The sequence below is a fragment of the Triticum dicoccoides genome, chromosome 5B (genome assembly GCF_002162155.2).
Source record: "Triticum dicoccoides isolate Atlit2015 ecotype Zavitan chromosome 5B, WEW_v2.0, whole genome shotgun sequence".
Taxonomy (NCBI): Eukaryota; Viridiplantae; Streptophyta; class Magnoliopsida; order Poales; family Poaceae; genus Triticum; species Triticum dicoccoides.
This window is the reverse complement of record NC_041389.1, coordinates 41,591,497-41,606,737: the sequence shown is the minus strand read 5'-3', so window position 1 is coordinate 41,606,737 and position 15,241 is coordinate 41,591,497. Positions and strand designations below refer to the sequence as shown.

The 15,241-nt window shown below is 44.3% G+C and overlaps 3 protein-coding genes across 5 annotated transcripts; 1 reads left to right on the top strand and 2 right to left on the bottom strand.

Annotated features, from left to right (window-relative positions):
- Positions 1–4,163: 4,163 nt before the first annotated feature.
- Positions 4,164–12,974, bottom strand: LOC119307246 (wall-associated receptor kinase 5-like). 3 transcript variants are annotated; one of them, XM_037583329.1, is made up of 6 exons: positions 12,586–12,974; positions 10,146–10,791; positions 6,837–7,971; positions 5,927–6,732; positions 5,564–5,746; positions 4,164–5,436 (listed from the first exon to the last, which is right to left on the bottom strand). In XM_037583329.1, the coding sequence occupies exons 4-6, from the start codon at positions 6,552–6,554 to the stop codon at positions 4,331–4,333; spliced, it is 1,917 nt and encodes a 638-aa protein (XP_037439226.1). In that variant the 5' UTR covers positions 6,555–6,732; positions 6,837–7,971; positions 10,146–10,791; positions 12,586–12,974; the 3' UTR covers positions 4,164–4,330. The 3 variants fall into 3 exon arrangements, with proteins under 3 accessions (XP_037439226.1, XP_037439224.1, XP_037439225.1); XM_037583327.1 differs by having other exon boundaries at positions 5,927–6,984; positions 7,769–7,971; XM_037583328.1 differs by lacking the exon at positions 10,146–10,791 and having other exon boundaries at positions 5,927–6,984; positions 7,769–7,971.
- LOC119307248 (wall-associated receptor kinase 3-like) lies at positions 8,843–11,400 on the top strand. The gene is made up of 2 exons (XM_037583332.1): positions 8,843–9,758; positions 9,950–11,400. The coding sequence occupies exons 1-2, from the start codon at positions 8,843–8,845 to the stop codon at positions 11,398–11,400; spliced, it is 2,367 nt and encodes a 788-aa protein (XP_037439229.1).
- Positions 12,975–13,166: 192 nt separating the features above from the next.
- LOC119307247 (2-methyl-6-phytyl-1,4-hydroquinone methyltransferase 2, chloroplastic-like) lies at positions 13,167–15,241 on the bottom strand. The gene is made up of 3 exons (XM_037583330.1): positions 14,586–15,241; positions 14,128–14,434; positions 13,167–13,577 (listed from the first exon to the last, which is right to left on the bottom strand). Exons 1-3 carry the CDS (start codon positions 15,182–15,184, stop codon positions 13,422–13,424), a joined length of 1,062 nt encoding a protein of 353 aa, XP_037439227.1. The 5' UTR covers positions 15,185–15,241; the 3' UTR covers positions 13,167–13,421.

The window sequence follows — 15,241 nt, the reverse complement described above, 5'->3', positions numbered from 1 at the left end:
TTTGCAACTGCAGAACCTTTTTTAACTGTAAAATTTATCTAATCTAATCAGGTTTTTTTGTGAGGATCCATCTAATAAGTTAGAATGGGATTTTCAAGTAACTGACCCTACTCACAGTGTGTTTATAATTATATACTAGCACATATGCCCGTGTGTTGCAACGGGGTAATAAAGATAGACTTTATTTTGGTGGCAAACTTGGTCACGGTAGCTATATGAATTCCGTAGAAATTTTGTTAAAATTTCCAAGCTATGTCGACAATGCATATAATACCCACGTCTTAATCTTGGATCAAAAACACGGAGGTAAACAAACTCCTGTAACTCTATATAAAACTACACTGTATCCACCTAATTGAAATTGTATTACATCGATTTTTGCACACTCAGTGCTCCAAATTGATTAAGACAATTATGTCACAGAAGTTGACTTCCAATATGAATTCAATCAATTACTTGGTACCGCCTTATACAGAAAGAGAATAGGCCATCGGTCATTTTCCTACATCTATATATCTCATCTTTCTAAGCCTTAATTTTGATCAACATCCAACCATGAACCATCCTTGTCTCAACCTCGTTTCATATTTAATTTTGAACTATATAATAATGCAGCTAGTTTAAGGAATACGCACTGTCAATACGGCAAGGTTAGGTAACTGACATGTAATTTTATGTGATTGATATTGTATGAAATTCAATCAGCTAAGGACTAACAAAACGAGAAATCTATTTTCCAGTCGACCGGAAAATAGCTAACAGATCCGAACGATTCGATATCCGTCCGATCGGCGGTCATGATCGGGCGAGTTAACTACTCCATCCGCACGTCCCGCGCGCGAGAAAATCAGTGTCCCCGGGTCCCCACGTCACCCATGTAGCGTCGCACGTCCTGCGCCCGAGAAAACCGGGTCCACACGCGCACGGACAGCTAGCCGCTCTGCATGCATGCATTTTACTCCAGAAATTTTTCAACTGAGGAAATCCGCGTTGTGGTCCCTACTCAAAATTTTCCACTTTGTGCAAAAAGCACATGCATGTGCGTGGAACAGGGTTCGAACCTGGGTCTTCTAGGTGCCATGCAAGTCCAGTGACCAACTAATCCAATGGTACAGTGGTACAACTACTGAAATCTAACTTATTAATCCTTTCAAGGACTTTTTTACTAGTCGAAAAAGTACTTGAATCTGAAATCAGGGACAGCTCCGAACGACTCAATACCCGCTCAATCCACATCGGGCATACGCTCTGTCGCTCGATTTTTCTCTCCTCCCGCATTGATTCTTCGTCCTCATGCATGTGAGAAGAAAGGTTCGAATATCATTTTCCATGCCCGGTGTTTTTGAATGAAAAAGGCTTGATAACTTATGTGTCATAAATGTGATAACTTACATAATGCATGCCTAGTATTGACCTGAAAAAAATCGTCGAAAGATATCAGCATAGGATCTAGTTTCAAAGGTCTTGTCGCGACGAATTTTTATATGAAGACAGTTTCTCAATCCCATTGACGGTTTGCATTACAAAATATTTTGAATTTTCAGTTTTAAAAAGAATCTAGGCTGACATCATCATTTTTTTTTCTGCATGCATGTGATTAGCTGCTAATTAAACTAACTATTAGTGGACAGTGAACACACACATAAAAAGAAAACGATATGAGCTATGTCGGAAGTTAGCACTGCCCTTATGTGAATAGCATGGTAACTCACATATCGCAGACCTGATAACTTATGTACCTCGGTCCTGATAACTTTGGCATGGGGATGAGGAGGGGTAGATGAAATATCCCCTCAGTAAATTATGTGTGAATAGCATGATAACTCACATATCGCAGACCTGATAACTTATGTACCTCGGTCCTGATAACTTTGGCATGGGAGGAGAGGTTGATGAAATATCCCCTTAGTAATTTTTTATGTGAATAACATGGTATCTCACATATCGCAGACCATGATAATTTATATACCTCGGTCCTGATAACTTTGGCATGGGGGTGGGAGGGGTTGATGAAATATCCCCTCGACAACTTTTGTGTGAGTAGCATGGTACTATAAGCATCGTATAGGTGATAACTCATGCACAATCACCGCAGTATTTTTAACCCGAACTGATAAGAAGGTTAGAAGGTTATGCGCCGGTAATACCTGTGTAAACAACATGGTAACATATATAGCTCATGCGTGATACCTTACTTAGCCCAGAAGTGGTAACTTTTGATCCGAAATAAAAGTTGTCTGAAAAAATCAAAATAGTATCCAGTTTTGATGCTTTCTTCGAGAATCTTTTCGATCGAACCAACGGTTTGAGCTACAAAACATTTTGAAGTTTCAAAATAAAGGAGAATCAAGGATGACATCAACTTTTTGGTCTTCTAATTCATTTGCATGTGGGGAGAATTGGAGGACCACATTTATGCTCTAGTAATTTCTATATAAATAAGATGGTAACTTATGTATCATAGACATGATAACTTACTTAGCATGGGCCTGATAACATTTGACCCCGAAAAAAAATTCGTCGAAACATACCAACATGGGATCTAGATTCGAAGATCTCGTCGCGACGAATTCTTTATGTGAACACAATTTTTTAATCGAAGCTATGGTTTGTGCTACAAAACATTTTAAAGTTTGAATCTCAGAGGAATCTTTGATGACATCAGCAATTTTGTTGTTATATGTATGTATGTTTAACAATGCAGCTGCAAGCTCACGCGCGCATGCAAAGTCATTATCACTCCTCCTGGATGCATGCGTCTTTGCGCTATCGTCCGCGCCTATAGCTAAAATCCTACCGTCTGGTCGTTAGCACAATCCTTAACAAAAATACTATGTCTTATGTTCTGAGCAAACATAAAAAACCTACACTTGAATTATTTAATACGGTGCACCTTCTGTATTTCTGCTGAATCCTATTTGGTCATGTACACATATATATCCATCCAACATCTTGCCAACAATAAAACTCGAGTAGAGGATTAGCAATGTTGTTAATCAGGTAAATCAATATGCACCTTATGTTTTTTGCCGACCCCCATTTGCTTGTATATGTATGCATGCTGATCCATCCAATTTCTTACCTACAGTCAATTGAAACCTGAATCCTGGCATGCGTAGTGTGTCCACTGGACCGCCTCACGGGACGATACCGACGGTAGTTAGAGCGATGGCAGCACTGCCCTGATGATGCAAGGTGAAGCATATGTGCACGAACGCGAGATACAAAATAGGGTACCTGATTCTCAACGGTTTGTGCCGATGTCTTCTGCACAGAATCCTATTATTTTTTTCTGGAAATCCATACTTGAGCGATCAAGCCTGGAGCAGTCAATGCGTGCACGCAATGTAGAATTGGAACCATCGATCCTATATGTAGAATTGGAATCCATCTAATCTACACCTATGCTGCCGAACAACTGACGAATCAACACGGACTTCCACGGAAATCTTGACTTGCAAGACTACAAAACGAAGCTTTTGCTCTTCCGTCATCAAGTATCACACTGAATCATTGGATTAGCAGTACGTATCGCCGCGTTAGTGACTGTATTTTTTTTTAATACTATAAGCATCTGCCCAGCCTAAATGGCCATCCGAGCCCAATGCGCCAACAGGCGACAGACCTCCCATCCAAAGGAGACCCTGCCGGAGTTCCTGTCGGGCTCCCCATGGACGCAGGAAGTGTTTGTGTCAGAGAAGGTTTCAAGCGCAGGAAGGATTGGATCAAAAATTAGAAAGATTGAATGAAAGAAGAGGAAGGAGATTGTGTTGGATCAAAGAAGAAGAGAAAGAAGACCTGGTCTGCCGTGGAAGGGCATCGAGCTGTTGTGCTCTACAAAGGAAGAAGCAGATCGATTGAAGAAGCAGGAGACCGGATCTGTTTTTTTTTTTTTTGAGGGATGGAGACCGGATCTACTGGGTAACGCATCAGGGTATCTTTTTTGCAGAACGAAGGAAGGCCCAGCCTAATACTAATATAGAAAGGCATCGACGGCCCAACATCTTTATAACACATAGAACGCAATTAACTACGTAAAAACACACGAAAAACATAAAAATAGTACCACCTCAGATACGCAAGTAAAATAGTACCACCTCGGATGTAATAAAACTGAAAGCGTAAATTCACGCGAAGAAAAGCGTATTGTGACGGTAAACCCGGAGACCCAATCCGTGCTTTATTATTAAAAAAATAAAAAAATAAAAAATAAAAAATTAGGGAGAGATACGTATCACATAAACACACCATACAAATAATCCCACAAAACACACGAACTGTTCGTACGAAGTAGGAACGATACAAGAAGATAAACGCCCAGCGCCAGTTCTCACGTCTCCAAGCTCCCACATAAGACATCATCGTTGTCACCATCACCGGCCGGATGCATCTCAATCCTGCACAGCACCTGCAGCCGCTCCGCGACTTCCTTCATCGTCGGCCTGTCGACTCCTCTCGCGCTCAGGCAGTGCACGGCGAGGGCCGCGAGCTTCTCAACGACCACCATAGCGGCGGCATCCTCTGCGATCTCAGAGTCGAGCATCTTCAGGTGCATGTTCTGGTGGAACATCAGGAGAAAACTATGGGACAAGGATCTCTTCTCTTTGGAGGAGCTATCGGCATAGAGAGCCCTCTTCCTCGTTATCAGCTCAAGGAGAACGACCCCGAAGCTGTAGACATCGCTCTTGTCGGTGAGGACATGGCTGATGAAGCTCTCGGGGTCGAGGTAGCCGAGGGTTCCCTGGACGAGCATGATGAACTCGCTTTCGTCCATGGACTTGAGCGCCGATGCTCCGAAGTCTGCAACCTTGGCGTGGCGCTGATCGTCGAGCAGAATGTTGGCGGATTTGACATCCCCGTGCAAAATTGTGCGGGATGTCGACGAGTGCAGGTAAGCAAGAGCTTCTGCTGACTGTGTCGCAATCTTCAGGCGAAGGTCCAGTGGAATTGGTGACAGATTGTGATCAGCACTGCCGTGAAGAAATTCATATAGTGTCCCGTTGGAGACGAACTCATATACCAACACTGGGACATCTATATCCAGGCAACAGCCTAATAACCTCACGATGTTCCGGTGGTTGATCTGCGACAAGATTATGATCTCATTTACAAACTCGTCCCTGCAATCATCATTGATCACTTTGGACTTCTTTATAGCAACCTCTCTGAGGTCATCCAAAGTACCCTTGTAGACCATTCCATGGCCGCCACATCCAAGCACTCGATCTTCGTTGTAGTTGTCAGTGGCTATCTTGATCTCCTTTTCTGTGAGTATGCGGACCGTGTCAACCTGCCTTGACCTCATCTCATCATATAACATGAGCCCTCCATTTTGTTTGAAATACTCGTCTTTCTCCTTCTTGTGCTTTTTCCTTTGTAATTGCATAGCCAAAAAGCATGCCGAGGATATTATCACAACGGCAGAAACGCCCAGGCCTGCAAAATCATATAATTTTATTTAGGCATGTGAAACTGATACTGAGATGTTTCAACTCATCAAAGCAAGCAGAAATATATGAATCTGTAAGTTAGACAAAACAAAACAAACGACAGTTGAACTTGCCTATTAATAGCTGTTCATCTCGAGAATACAGAGGTCGACACCCGAATTTTGTGCCATCAGACTTGGTTCTTTTGTTGCATTTACAATCATAGCCTCCCGGAGTGTTAAGACAGACTCCGTTCCTGCAAGGATACGACTCCTCGTATTTGGGGTCCTGCTCACGCAGCATGCATTCATCTATATCTGAACATGGTATCAACAAAACCATTGCACGCAATCAGATAAGTCAAACTGCTTGCTATGTACTCCCTCCGCCCAAAAGAAGTGTCTCAACTTTGTACAAACTTTAGCATAAAAGTTGTACTATACTTGAGACACTTATTTTGGGACAGAGGGGCTATGACCTACAAGTACAGTAGTTACCTTGACAACCGTTGTTGAGGTAGGCGTTACCCTGGTAACCAGGGGAGCAATGGCACAAGTACCCAGGTCCGTTACTCGCACTCTCGCAGTAACTGTTTGCACTGGCACATGCGTGGTTTCTTTGCTCCAGGCATGATCCGTTCCTAACCGCCCAGTTCACGATGACAGGTGCACCATCCTTTGCCCTGTTGTTGATGAACCCAAGCTCGCCAGCGAGGTCACGGCGCTGGAACCTGTACCGTCCGACCTCGGCGACCATGGCATAGAAGCATGGATTGAATCCCCACACACTGCTACTGTTAATCGGGAACGCCACATTGAAGGCGGTGAGGTTGGTCGGGATGGATGCCTCACAGCAGCCCGTCCCAGTGCATGGTGCTCCGTCGTCCGACGCACCACTGGCACCATCGCAGTAGGAGTAGCAGCCAGCGAGGTACTGGCTCGTGCCTCCGCGGAAACCACCAACAAGACCCAGGGTATTGCAGCCAATAACCGTAAAGCGGTTGCGCCCAGGGGATGGGAGGAACGGCGTGTCCTCCAGGCCGAACCCCACGGTGTCGTTATTGCTCGCCGATACGGTTGCACTTGATGTGAAGCAGATGTAGCTAACAGGGATGAGCACCCTCATCTCGCCGCGCTCCAGCGAAATATCAGCAACGATGACGGCCACATCGGCTGGCCCCCCAACCGTCGGCTGCAGCGGGTGGGAGGTGTTTTTGCAGTCAAGATTGAAGAAGCTGCTGAGGCTGACCGCGGCACACTGTGCGCCAATGCCAAAGGGGTAAGGGATGGGCACATCACCACACCTGTCAGGGCAGCCAGGGAGCGCCAGGGATATGGCACCACCTGCAGGTTTAGCCAATGCCATCGCCAGGAAGACTACAATTGGTTTCAGGTAGAGCATTACAACCAGAGTTGGTGTTTGCTGCTGCAAGGTTAGATGCATGGCTCACGCCATCACTTGCTTAATTTGGCGACTGTGTTGAGTGTGCTGAGGCCCATGCTTCTCCTTTTATGAGATAAATTGCGCCTTAGCATACTACGCAATCAGACTCGGCCTATACAACAGATACAGTCACATCAACTCAAGTATTCAAAGGTGAATTCCGATCAAGTAAAAGTCTAAATCCACGTTGCAGTATGATGGTTGATATGTCCAACCTTTTTCTTTTGTTTTTTCGAGATGAGCTGGTGTATGTATGTTAAAACGGTTTGACTAGCTAGGTAGTAGGTGGTGGTTTGTCCTAGTCAAGTATTGACCTCACCCCAAGTAAAGTCTATGTGCAAGGTGTTGCCATTTTTCCCCTAAATAGTGAGTCAAAGCCTCAGTCTAATGCGAATAATTCTCTTGTTAGATGTCAGAATTTACTACTTAGATGCATGCAGTGACGTACAACGGGCTAAAACGACAGGAGGTAGAACTTTGTCTTAGGCGTCCCAATTAAGCACATCTGGATAGAAGTTGTAGCAGAATACCATAATACTGAATTACTGGTATTATGTATCTGTTTGTGCCATAAAAAGTCTAGTTTTGGTTATTATTACTATTATCCGAGGTATGAATTATCTAGTTAACTCGGATCGTGCCCATCATATAACTAGGGTAAACCCCACACAACGTAGCTACATGCTAGAATATATATGTGTGTGTTTTCAGAAAATCAGAAGTAAAATAGCATACGTTGTATAGCTCTACACGGTATAGCTCTGAAGTCTTCAAGACGAATTTTCTTATGCAAGAATTATAAATTAGACACTTCAACCAGTTCAATTCCCAGAAATTGTGAAGAAACCACATGCTCCAAAATTTACTAACATTAGCTTATGAGGACCGTTCAGTACCTGTTTGGAGCTAGATAGGATAGTCTGGGACCAGGTCTGATGCTTGCATGCATATTCGGCTTCCAAGGCCCAACCGAACTGAAGCTAGGCTCACACTCGTCAGCATGCGTGTAAACAGTTCATTTTTTCTGGTCAGGGGGCTTCACCATTCAACCTCCAGGGTATCACTTCAGTGCATCTGCACACGGATCATCATTTACTCCCTGCCACAACAGCATAGAACCTAATGCCTGTGAAAACTGTGAATGGAGATAAACGGTTGAACAGACAAAATATTTTCAGATTTCAGCCTAGTTATGCACTTCAAACTATTGCTGGCTAAGCTTATCTTGACTTTTCAAGCTGACCGACTAGTGCTTGCATCTAGTTTGTTATGTAGAAGAAAGTTCCAAACTATGGTATCTGACCAAACAGATATGACATGCATTCACATGTGGGACATTACACTAAGAGCTATACTTTGACTGGCATATGAATAACCTATAAACCGGTGAAGACTTTTCCAAATTATAAGTGAACTAATCAGAACAACATATAAACCATCATCCTTTACTCAATTTCAGAGAAACCTTCAACAGAAACGAGTGAGCGAACTAATCAAAAAAATTATATGCATTGTGATTTTCAACTCTGAATACTAAACAATACAAATGGGTGACAAGATTTATCAAAAATATAAGCAACTGTGGTATCACTTTCTTTCACTTTCAGACACTTGTCAATACAAAGGACTAAACAACCAATATTTCTGTTTCTTAATAAGCACTGCGTTTTCCAACTTTGAACACTTAAACAATACAAAATTCAGGTAGAAGTATCCCATTCAACGCTGATCTCACCCATGAAATAGTTTATTTTTCTCAAACACACCTAAGTGTGCGTCGCTGTCACCCATGAAATAGTTAATCAACAATTATACAAATCAACTGTAAATAGTATCTCATACATAAGCACCAGTCTGAGGATCCATGGTCTATCAAGCGTAGGGTACAAAATGAGATAGAAGGAAAATGAGATGGCATCGGCTAAGTTAGAAAGGCAGTTCTGCGGGGAGTAACCACCAAGTTCCCAACCATGAAAGAAGCATCCGTCCTCCTGATGCTCATCGCCTTCCAAGTGGTGGCGCTATCTGCAACCTCTTCCGGAGTCTCCATAGCGTTGCCAGGGTGTCCTGACAAGTGTGGCAATGTGCCAATCCCCTACCCATTTGGCATCGGCAATGGCTGCGCCGCAGCTAGCTTGAACAGCTACTTCACCGTCACCTGTAACAGCACCTTCCAACCCCCACGACCAATGATTGGTGGCCCTTCGGGGTTATCAGAGATCATTGACATCTCCCTGGAGCGTGCTGAGATGCGTGTTTACGGCCCCGTCAGCTACAACTGCTTCGCGTCGAACACCACAATCGTGGACAACTACACCAGCGGCTTCAACTTGGTGGGTACGCCGTTCATCCCCTCGACCAACCGCAACCGCTTCATGGTCATCGGCTGCAACACCATGGGTATCATTGGTGGCTACTTGCACAGCAACCCAGACCTGTACGTGGCAGGCTGCTACTCCTACTGCCAGGGCATCAACAGCACGTCCAACGGTGCCCCATGCACTGGGAAGGGCTGCTGCGAAACCACCATCACCCCAAACCTCACCGACTTTGCGGCGCTCTTGATCATCAACCAGAGCAGTGTATGGACATTCAACCCATGCTTCTACGCTATGCTTGCAGAGGTTGGATGGTACAGCTTCAGGCAGCAGGACCTTGTCGGGCGTCTTGGGTTCATCAACGAGAGAGCCAAGAGAGGTGTCCCTGTTATTGCTGACTGGGCCATCAGAAATGGCTCCTGCCCAAAGAATGGAGCAACGGCGCCAATGGGTTATGCATGTGTCAGTTCAAACAGCTATTGTGTGGGCGCAACCAATGGCCCAGGGTACATGTGCAACTGTTCTGAAGGATACGAGGGCAATCCTTATCTCCCCAGAGGCTGTCAAGGTGAATTATTTACTCATGGAATTTCTCTTAATTTTAAAACTCAGGATAAGCAACTGTCACTGCATGCATGTTTCAGTAGATTTTTGTTCCTTCTTAAAAATTTCTTTAGCTTCCTTAATAGGACTATATTTTGAGTTTTGGTTTGCTTATGCCTTTAGGCCACTATATATTAAATTTATAATTCTCTTCAGACATAGACGAGTGTAAGCTGCATAAGCAAAACTCCAAGTATACAGAATTATATCCATGCAGAAATGGGGTATGTCGCAACATACCAGGAGGTTATGTATGCAAATGCGGGATAGGAAAAAAATCAGATGGCAAAAATTCTGGATGTCGACCTGTGCTAACTCAAGCTGAACAGGTGGTTATAGGTAAGCATCATACCGGAGAGTATTCTCTTTGTTTATCTAAGGTGCATTTACATGCTTTTGATGAGTTAAAGCATCTCAACAATCATTCTGCAGGCCTCAGTGTTTCCTCAGTTATGGTGATAGCATTAGCATGCCTGTTGGCTATGAAATGGCAAAGAAGAAAGCACAGGAAGGAGAAGGATGAGTATTTTAAACAAAATGGAGGACTGAAGTTATATGATGAGATGAGATCAAGGCAAGTGGACACCTTTCATATACTTACAGAGAAAGAGGTCAAGAAAGCCACAGAAAACTACAGCAACGATCGAGTTCTTGGCTGTGGGGGTCATGGAATGGTTTATAGAGGAACTTTACATGATGACAAAGAAGTTGCCATAAAGAAGTCCAAAGTAATCAACGACGACTGCAGAGAAGAATTTGTAAATGAGATAATAATATTGTCACAGATTAACCATAGGAACATCGTGAGGTTACTCGGTTGCTGCTTGGAGGTAGATGTGCCGATGTTGGTGTATGAGTTCATATCGAATGGTACCCTCTTTGAGTTCCTTCACAGCAATGATCGTAAATCAATAATCCCCTTGGATCTTCGACTGAAGATTGCTACACAATCAGCAGAGGCCCTTGCTTACATCCATTCATCAACTTCTCGCACAATTCTGCATGGGGATGTCAAATCACTCAATATACTTTTGGATGATGAATACAATGCAAAGGTTGCAGATTTTGGAGCATCAGCCCTGAAGCCCATAGATAAAGATGATTTCATCATGTTTATCCAAGGAACTCTTGGGTACCTTGACCCTGAGTCTTTTGTCAGTCATCACCTTACTGACAGAAGTGATGTCTACAGTTTTGGGGTTGTTCTTCTAGAGTTAGTAACAAGAAAGAAGGCTATATTCATTGATAATCTTAATGAACAGAAAGCGCTATCGCATGCCTTCATTGTGACATTTCACCAGAAGAAGCTCTGCGATATATTTGATGATGATATAATAGAAGATGAAGTTACGGTGGTGCTCGAGAAACTAGCTGAACTCATCATGCATTGTTTGAACCCAAGAGGAGATGAGAGGCCAACAATGAAGGAAGTAGCAGAGCGTTTGCAAATGTTGAGGAGAATCCAGATGCAGCAAGTCACCACACCAAATCCTATGAGGACGCAATACCCTGATGGAGAATCATCAATGTCTATAGCTTCTGATGAAATGAAATACCAGAGCACGAACACAGCCAAATTGGTCTTAGATGTAGATCCTGCAAGATGATTACTGTATGTATCTTTCTTGGCCTGCTGGGGCAATAGTGGGCGTAGTTTCTTGTGAAACACTAGTCACATCTTTCATTATCACTGTATCTGTTTCTTTATGTATAATGGTTAGCTCATGATTTCTAAAACAGCTCTGTAATTATGCTGCTATGTGTACACATAGTTCATCATAGTCATGGATTTTATCTGTTTCTAGTACAATTTCTTAGAAATCTATCAGCTTCAATTTTACTCACTGGTTCATACAAAATATTTACTACATGTTGAGGTCTACTTGTTCACATTTATGATCTCCCACTTCTCTTTGCTCATCCATTTAACAGGGTTCCTCTCTATCCAATACTGCCTGCCTATTAGATTAAGATAAACAGAGTGCATATGCTTTAAGGCATTTGGGCATGATTGGGTTGATCTCCAGAATAGTCTTGGCATACACACATGCCCCGCAAATTACTCTTTAGAATTAAGAAATTATTAGCCGTCACTCGGAATCATCTACTAATCTGCACCTAACCCAGCTGCAATAGAGAATGACAGCTGCTTGTGACCAAGCTGGAGCTCTACCGCTGAGACCAGCAGGAACAGTACATAGCCTGGAGCTCTAGTCAGGTAAATAGCCTGGTAGGTATCCAAGGATGAAGCACCCCCTGCTCACTGGTGATGTTGAGCTGAAGGTTCGGTCTGCAGAAATCCATCCAGGAAATGTATTGCGGCCCAGAAAGCATGATATCACTGAGCCCAGTGTGCTTCTCACCACCGGTGAGTGAACTTAGTTAATGCGGCACATATCAAGTTAGATACAGTTTTGGGTCGGGGACTGAGGCTGAAGAAGATAACAACTGAATATAAATCTTCACGGGGAGCTCATCTTTTTCATTGATGATAGAACCATAATAGCTCAGGGAAGAGAAAACCCAGCGTACCTAATATAGCGCCTAATAGTACTGCCATCTAGACTACAGGAAAACAACTACATGCATGCTCTAGCCTACCCAGGCATCTGGACTGAAGGAAATATAACAGTGCCAGCAAAAAGTAAAGGGAGAAAGGTTCTAGAATCATACTGGAATATGGTACAGCTGTTTCTCAGACTAACTAAGGTCAATTATGAACAGGGCAATCCATGTACTTATTTCAATAAATGAAAAAATGCACAGGGTCATATAGCTATTTGGTCACGTACCTTATTACATATATAGATCAAACGTAGATGTGCGAGTCATGAAGAGCTAACTGAACAGGTATCAATTCCCTGCACGAAATTATAACATGCGAGTGAGTACAGGTACCCCTCAGATAAGTCAGCATGTGCCAAGTGTATCATGATTATCCTAAGACAGAATTAGCTCCATGTCAAGCTATGCAAATATTCAAATATGCTCTCAAATGTTAGCATCTAAATATAGGAATATCCTCCTGACAACAAGTGTTATAAGTCATAACATCATAACATTAGCATAAAGCAAAAGAATGACATTTGAGGGAAATGGAAATAATTGCTTGAACTGTGGAAAAGCAACCGACCTGATCAAACATGTGCATAGTGAGACTATTCACGACTTGACTGGATGACGTAATATATTGGTCAAGTAAAAATTAGAGAACACATGATCAACAAGCCCATCGTCCCTATACACCTGAGTTACCAGAGAAACAGGTATACATACACATATCAACGCCATAGTAGATGGCTAGATGCGGCAAACAAATAGGAATTCAGCTCATGTATCATTTTTTGTGTACCACTTAGCAAGTCAGCAAACAGTGCAGAAATATTACAGATGCATCCTATTCAGAACAATGACCTGCTACAAATGAGCCATTCACTCTCAAGAGCTTTGACGCATTTAATCCAAGTCTTAAATATTATTTCTCCACATAACAAGACCCAAAGTAAAATAAATACATGACAACAGGAAATATAGAAGGTAAACAAAAACAGATGTGAAGTGCCTAATATAGAGAAGCCTAATTCAGATATTGGCTATCCTCTCTTCGTTGCAGCTCAATTCCCCTCCCTTAGATCGGCATGCCTTTGGGCACAATCTGGTCCTTTATCCACATGTAAATAGGCACCAGAACATAGTACGCGGCACATATTGTTCCCATGAGGAAGCGAAAGAAAAAAGTGATAGGATTCACAGGCTTGCTGACATCTTCAGCCTTTGGACCAAGCTGTGAGAAAAAATATGAAAACGTCTTAGCATAGATAACATACAAAAACATGAACAAATTTTATCCAAATGCAAACAATATGAAGGTCTAGTGTTCACTCTCAAACGTGCATACTGTTTTTCCTTTCCGACTGCTACTTTGTATATTTGTGGATAACCAGGCAATAACACATGAGTTATCATAAGAAGGTCCGAGAAAATATGAACTACAAAAAACGATATCAGGTCGTTGCATGTTATTTATCTAAGAAAAGAAGCAGCTATGACCTGTTTGATAAAAAAAATATGCTTAATATAGTCTTAACTACTTAGGTTGCTTCAACTGCTAGCAGGAATAACGTTCATATGTTTACTCTTGAACCTTTGCACATCCATATGCCAACTTGCCGACCATGACTTGAGTTTTACTTTTAAGCAATATACAATGTAACAAGAACCATATGATGATATGAGTAATAAAGTTGCGACAACCGGATTCATCTGGACAGCAAGGTAAGAATGTAGGGAGAATTGAAAATGTGAGTTTGCAAGTCACTTTAAGCAAAACTTGCCTGTAAAGGGGAGTCCCCACTTTCTCTCTTGACACCAGTCACGGAGCATCCCATGATCAGGCCATGCCTACGGACACCACGGTACCACTTCGGTCCAATCCTCTTCAGCTGAACATCCTTGAACCCTGCCTTTTTGAACCATTCGATATACTCCTCTTCAGTGGGGAACAGCATCCACATATCGGCAAAAAAGCGAGACAGCCAGAAGGTTGGGTGCACAGGGCCGATCAAACAAGCTTTCCCGCCGAGCCTCAGGACCCTGTAGGCCTCCTTGATTCCTCTCTGCGGGTCAGGCCAGTACTCAATGCTGGAGGCCAGAAAAATCGTCAGTCATGACAGGACACAAAATTCAGCAATACTATAGTAGAGAATAATTTGTCAGGACACAACAGTTAACAAGCAGCGTTGGTATAAGCATGGCATAGCAGAGCAGAGGAAGAGGGTGTTGACGAGATTACCTGCCGGCGGAGACGTATCGGTCGAATGTGTCAGTGGGGAAGGGGAGGTCCTCGGCGTCGCCCTCCATGATCTCGACCCCCTTGAGCGCCTCCTTCTGCCTGGCCTTCTCGAGCTGGTGGGGCGACTGGTCGAGCAGCGTGACGTTGGCGGGGTCGACGTGCCTGACGATGCCGAGCGTGGTGAAGCCGGTGCCGCCGCCGACGTCGACGACCTTGAGCTTGCGGCTGTAGAGGTCGGCGGGCTCGAGCGCGTCGTCGCGCATGTCCTCGGTCCAGTGGCCCGGGTTGATGACGTGGTCGTAGACGATGGAGAGGAAGCGGTAGAACCAGAAGGCCTCCTTCTTGTGCTGGATGAAGCGCGGCGCCGAGGCGGGCCGCGCCGCCGCCGCGGCCGGGGGCGACGAGGCCGCGGCGCACCTCAGCAGCGGGTGCCGGGCGCCCGAGGGGGCGGCGCGCCGCGCGAGGGCGACGGGGCGGAGGGCCGGCCTGGAGGGGCCGAGGCCGAGGTAGCCCAGCCCGGCAGGGGCGCGCACCCTGAGCGCCCCGCGCGGCGCCAGGCTCCCGGCGCCGCTCGGCGCGTGCGCGGAGGCCATCGCCATTGCTGGCCTTCGCTCGGAGGGAGTGGGGTGGAGGTGAGACGCCGCCGCCGCCGCCGC

What these genes read in the sequence shown, in the direction of transcription:
- LOC119307248 (XM_037583332.1), top strand. Translation starts at nt 8,843, where the DNA reads ATGAAAGAAGCATCCGTCCTCCTGATGCTCATCGCCTTCCAAGTGGTG. An exon ending in TCTCCCCAGAGGCTGTCAAG is followed by an intron (nt 9,759 to 9,949) that starts GTGAATTATTTA and finishes AATTCTCTTCAG; the next exon opens with ACATAGACGAGTGTAAGCTG.
- LOC119307246 (XM_037583327.1), bottom strand. Translation starts at nt 6,872, where the DNA reads ATGCATCTAACCTTGCAGCAGCAAACACCAACTCTGGTTGTAATGCTC. An exon ending in CCTCAACAACGGTTGTCAAG is followed by an intron (nt 5,747 to 5,926) that starts GTAACTACTGTA and finishes TACCATGTTCAG; the next exon opens with ATATAGATGAATGCATGCTG. An exon ending in AGATGAACAGCTATTAATAG is followed by an intron (nt 5,437 to 5,563) that starts GCAAGTTCAACT and finishes ATGATTTTGCAG; the next exon opens with GCCTGGGCGTTTCTGCCGTT.
- LOC119307247 (XM_037583330.1), bottom strand. Translation starts at nt 15,184, where the DNA reads ATGGCGATGGCCTCCGCGCACGCGCCGAGCGGCGCCGGGAGCCTGGCG. An exon ending in CGATACGTCTCCGCCGGCAG is followed by an intron (nt 14,435 to 14,585) that starts GTAATCTCGTCA and finishes TCTGGCCTCCAG; the next exon opens with CATTGAGTACTGGCCTGACC. An exon ending in GTGGGGACTCCCCTTTACAG is followed by an intron (nt 13,578 to 14,127) that starts GCAAGTTTTGCT and finishes TTTTTCTCACAG; the next exon opens with CTTGGTCCAAAGGCTGAAGA.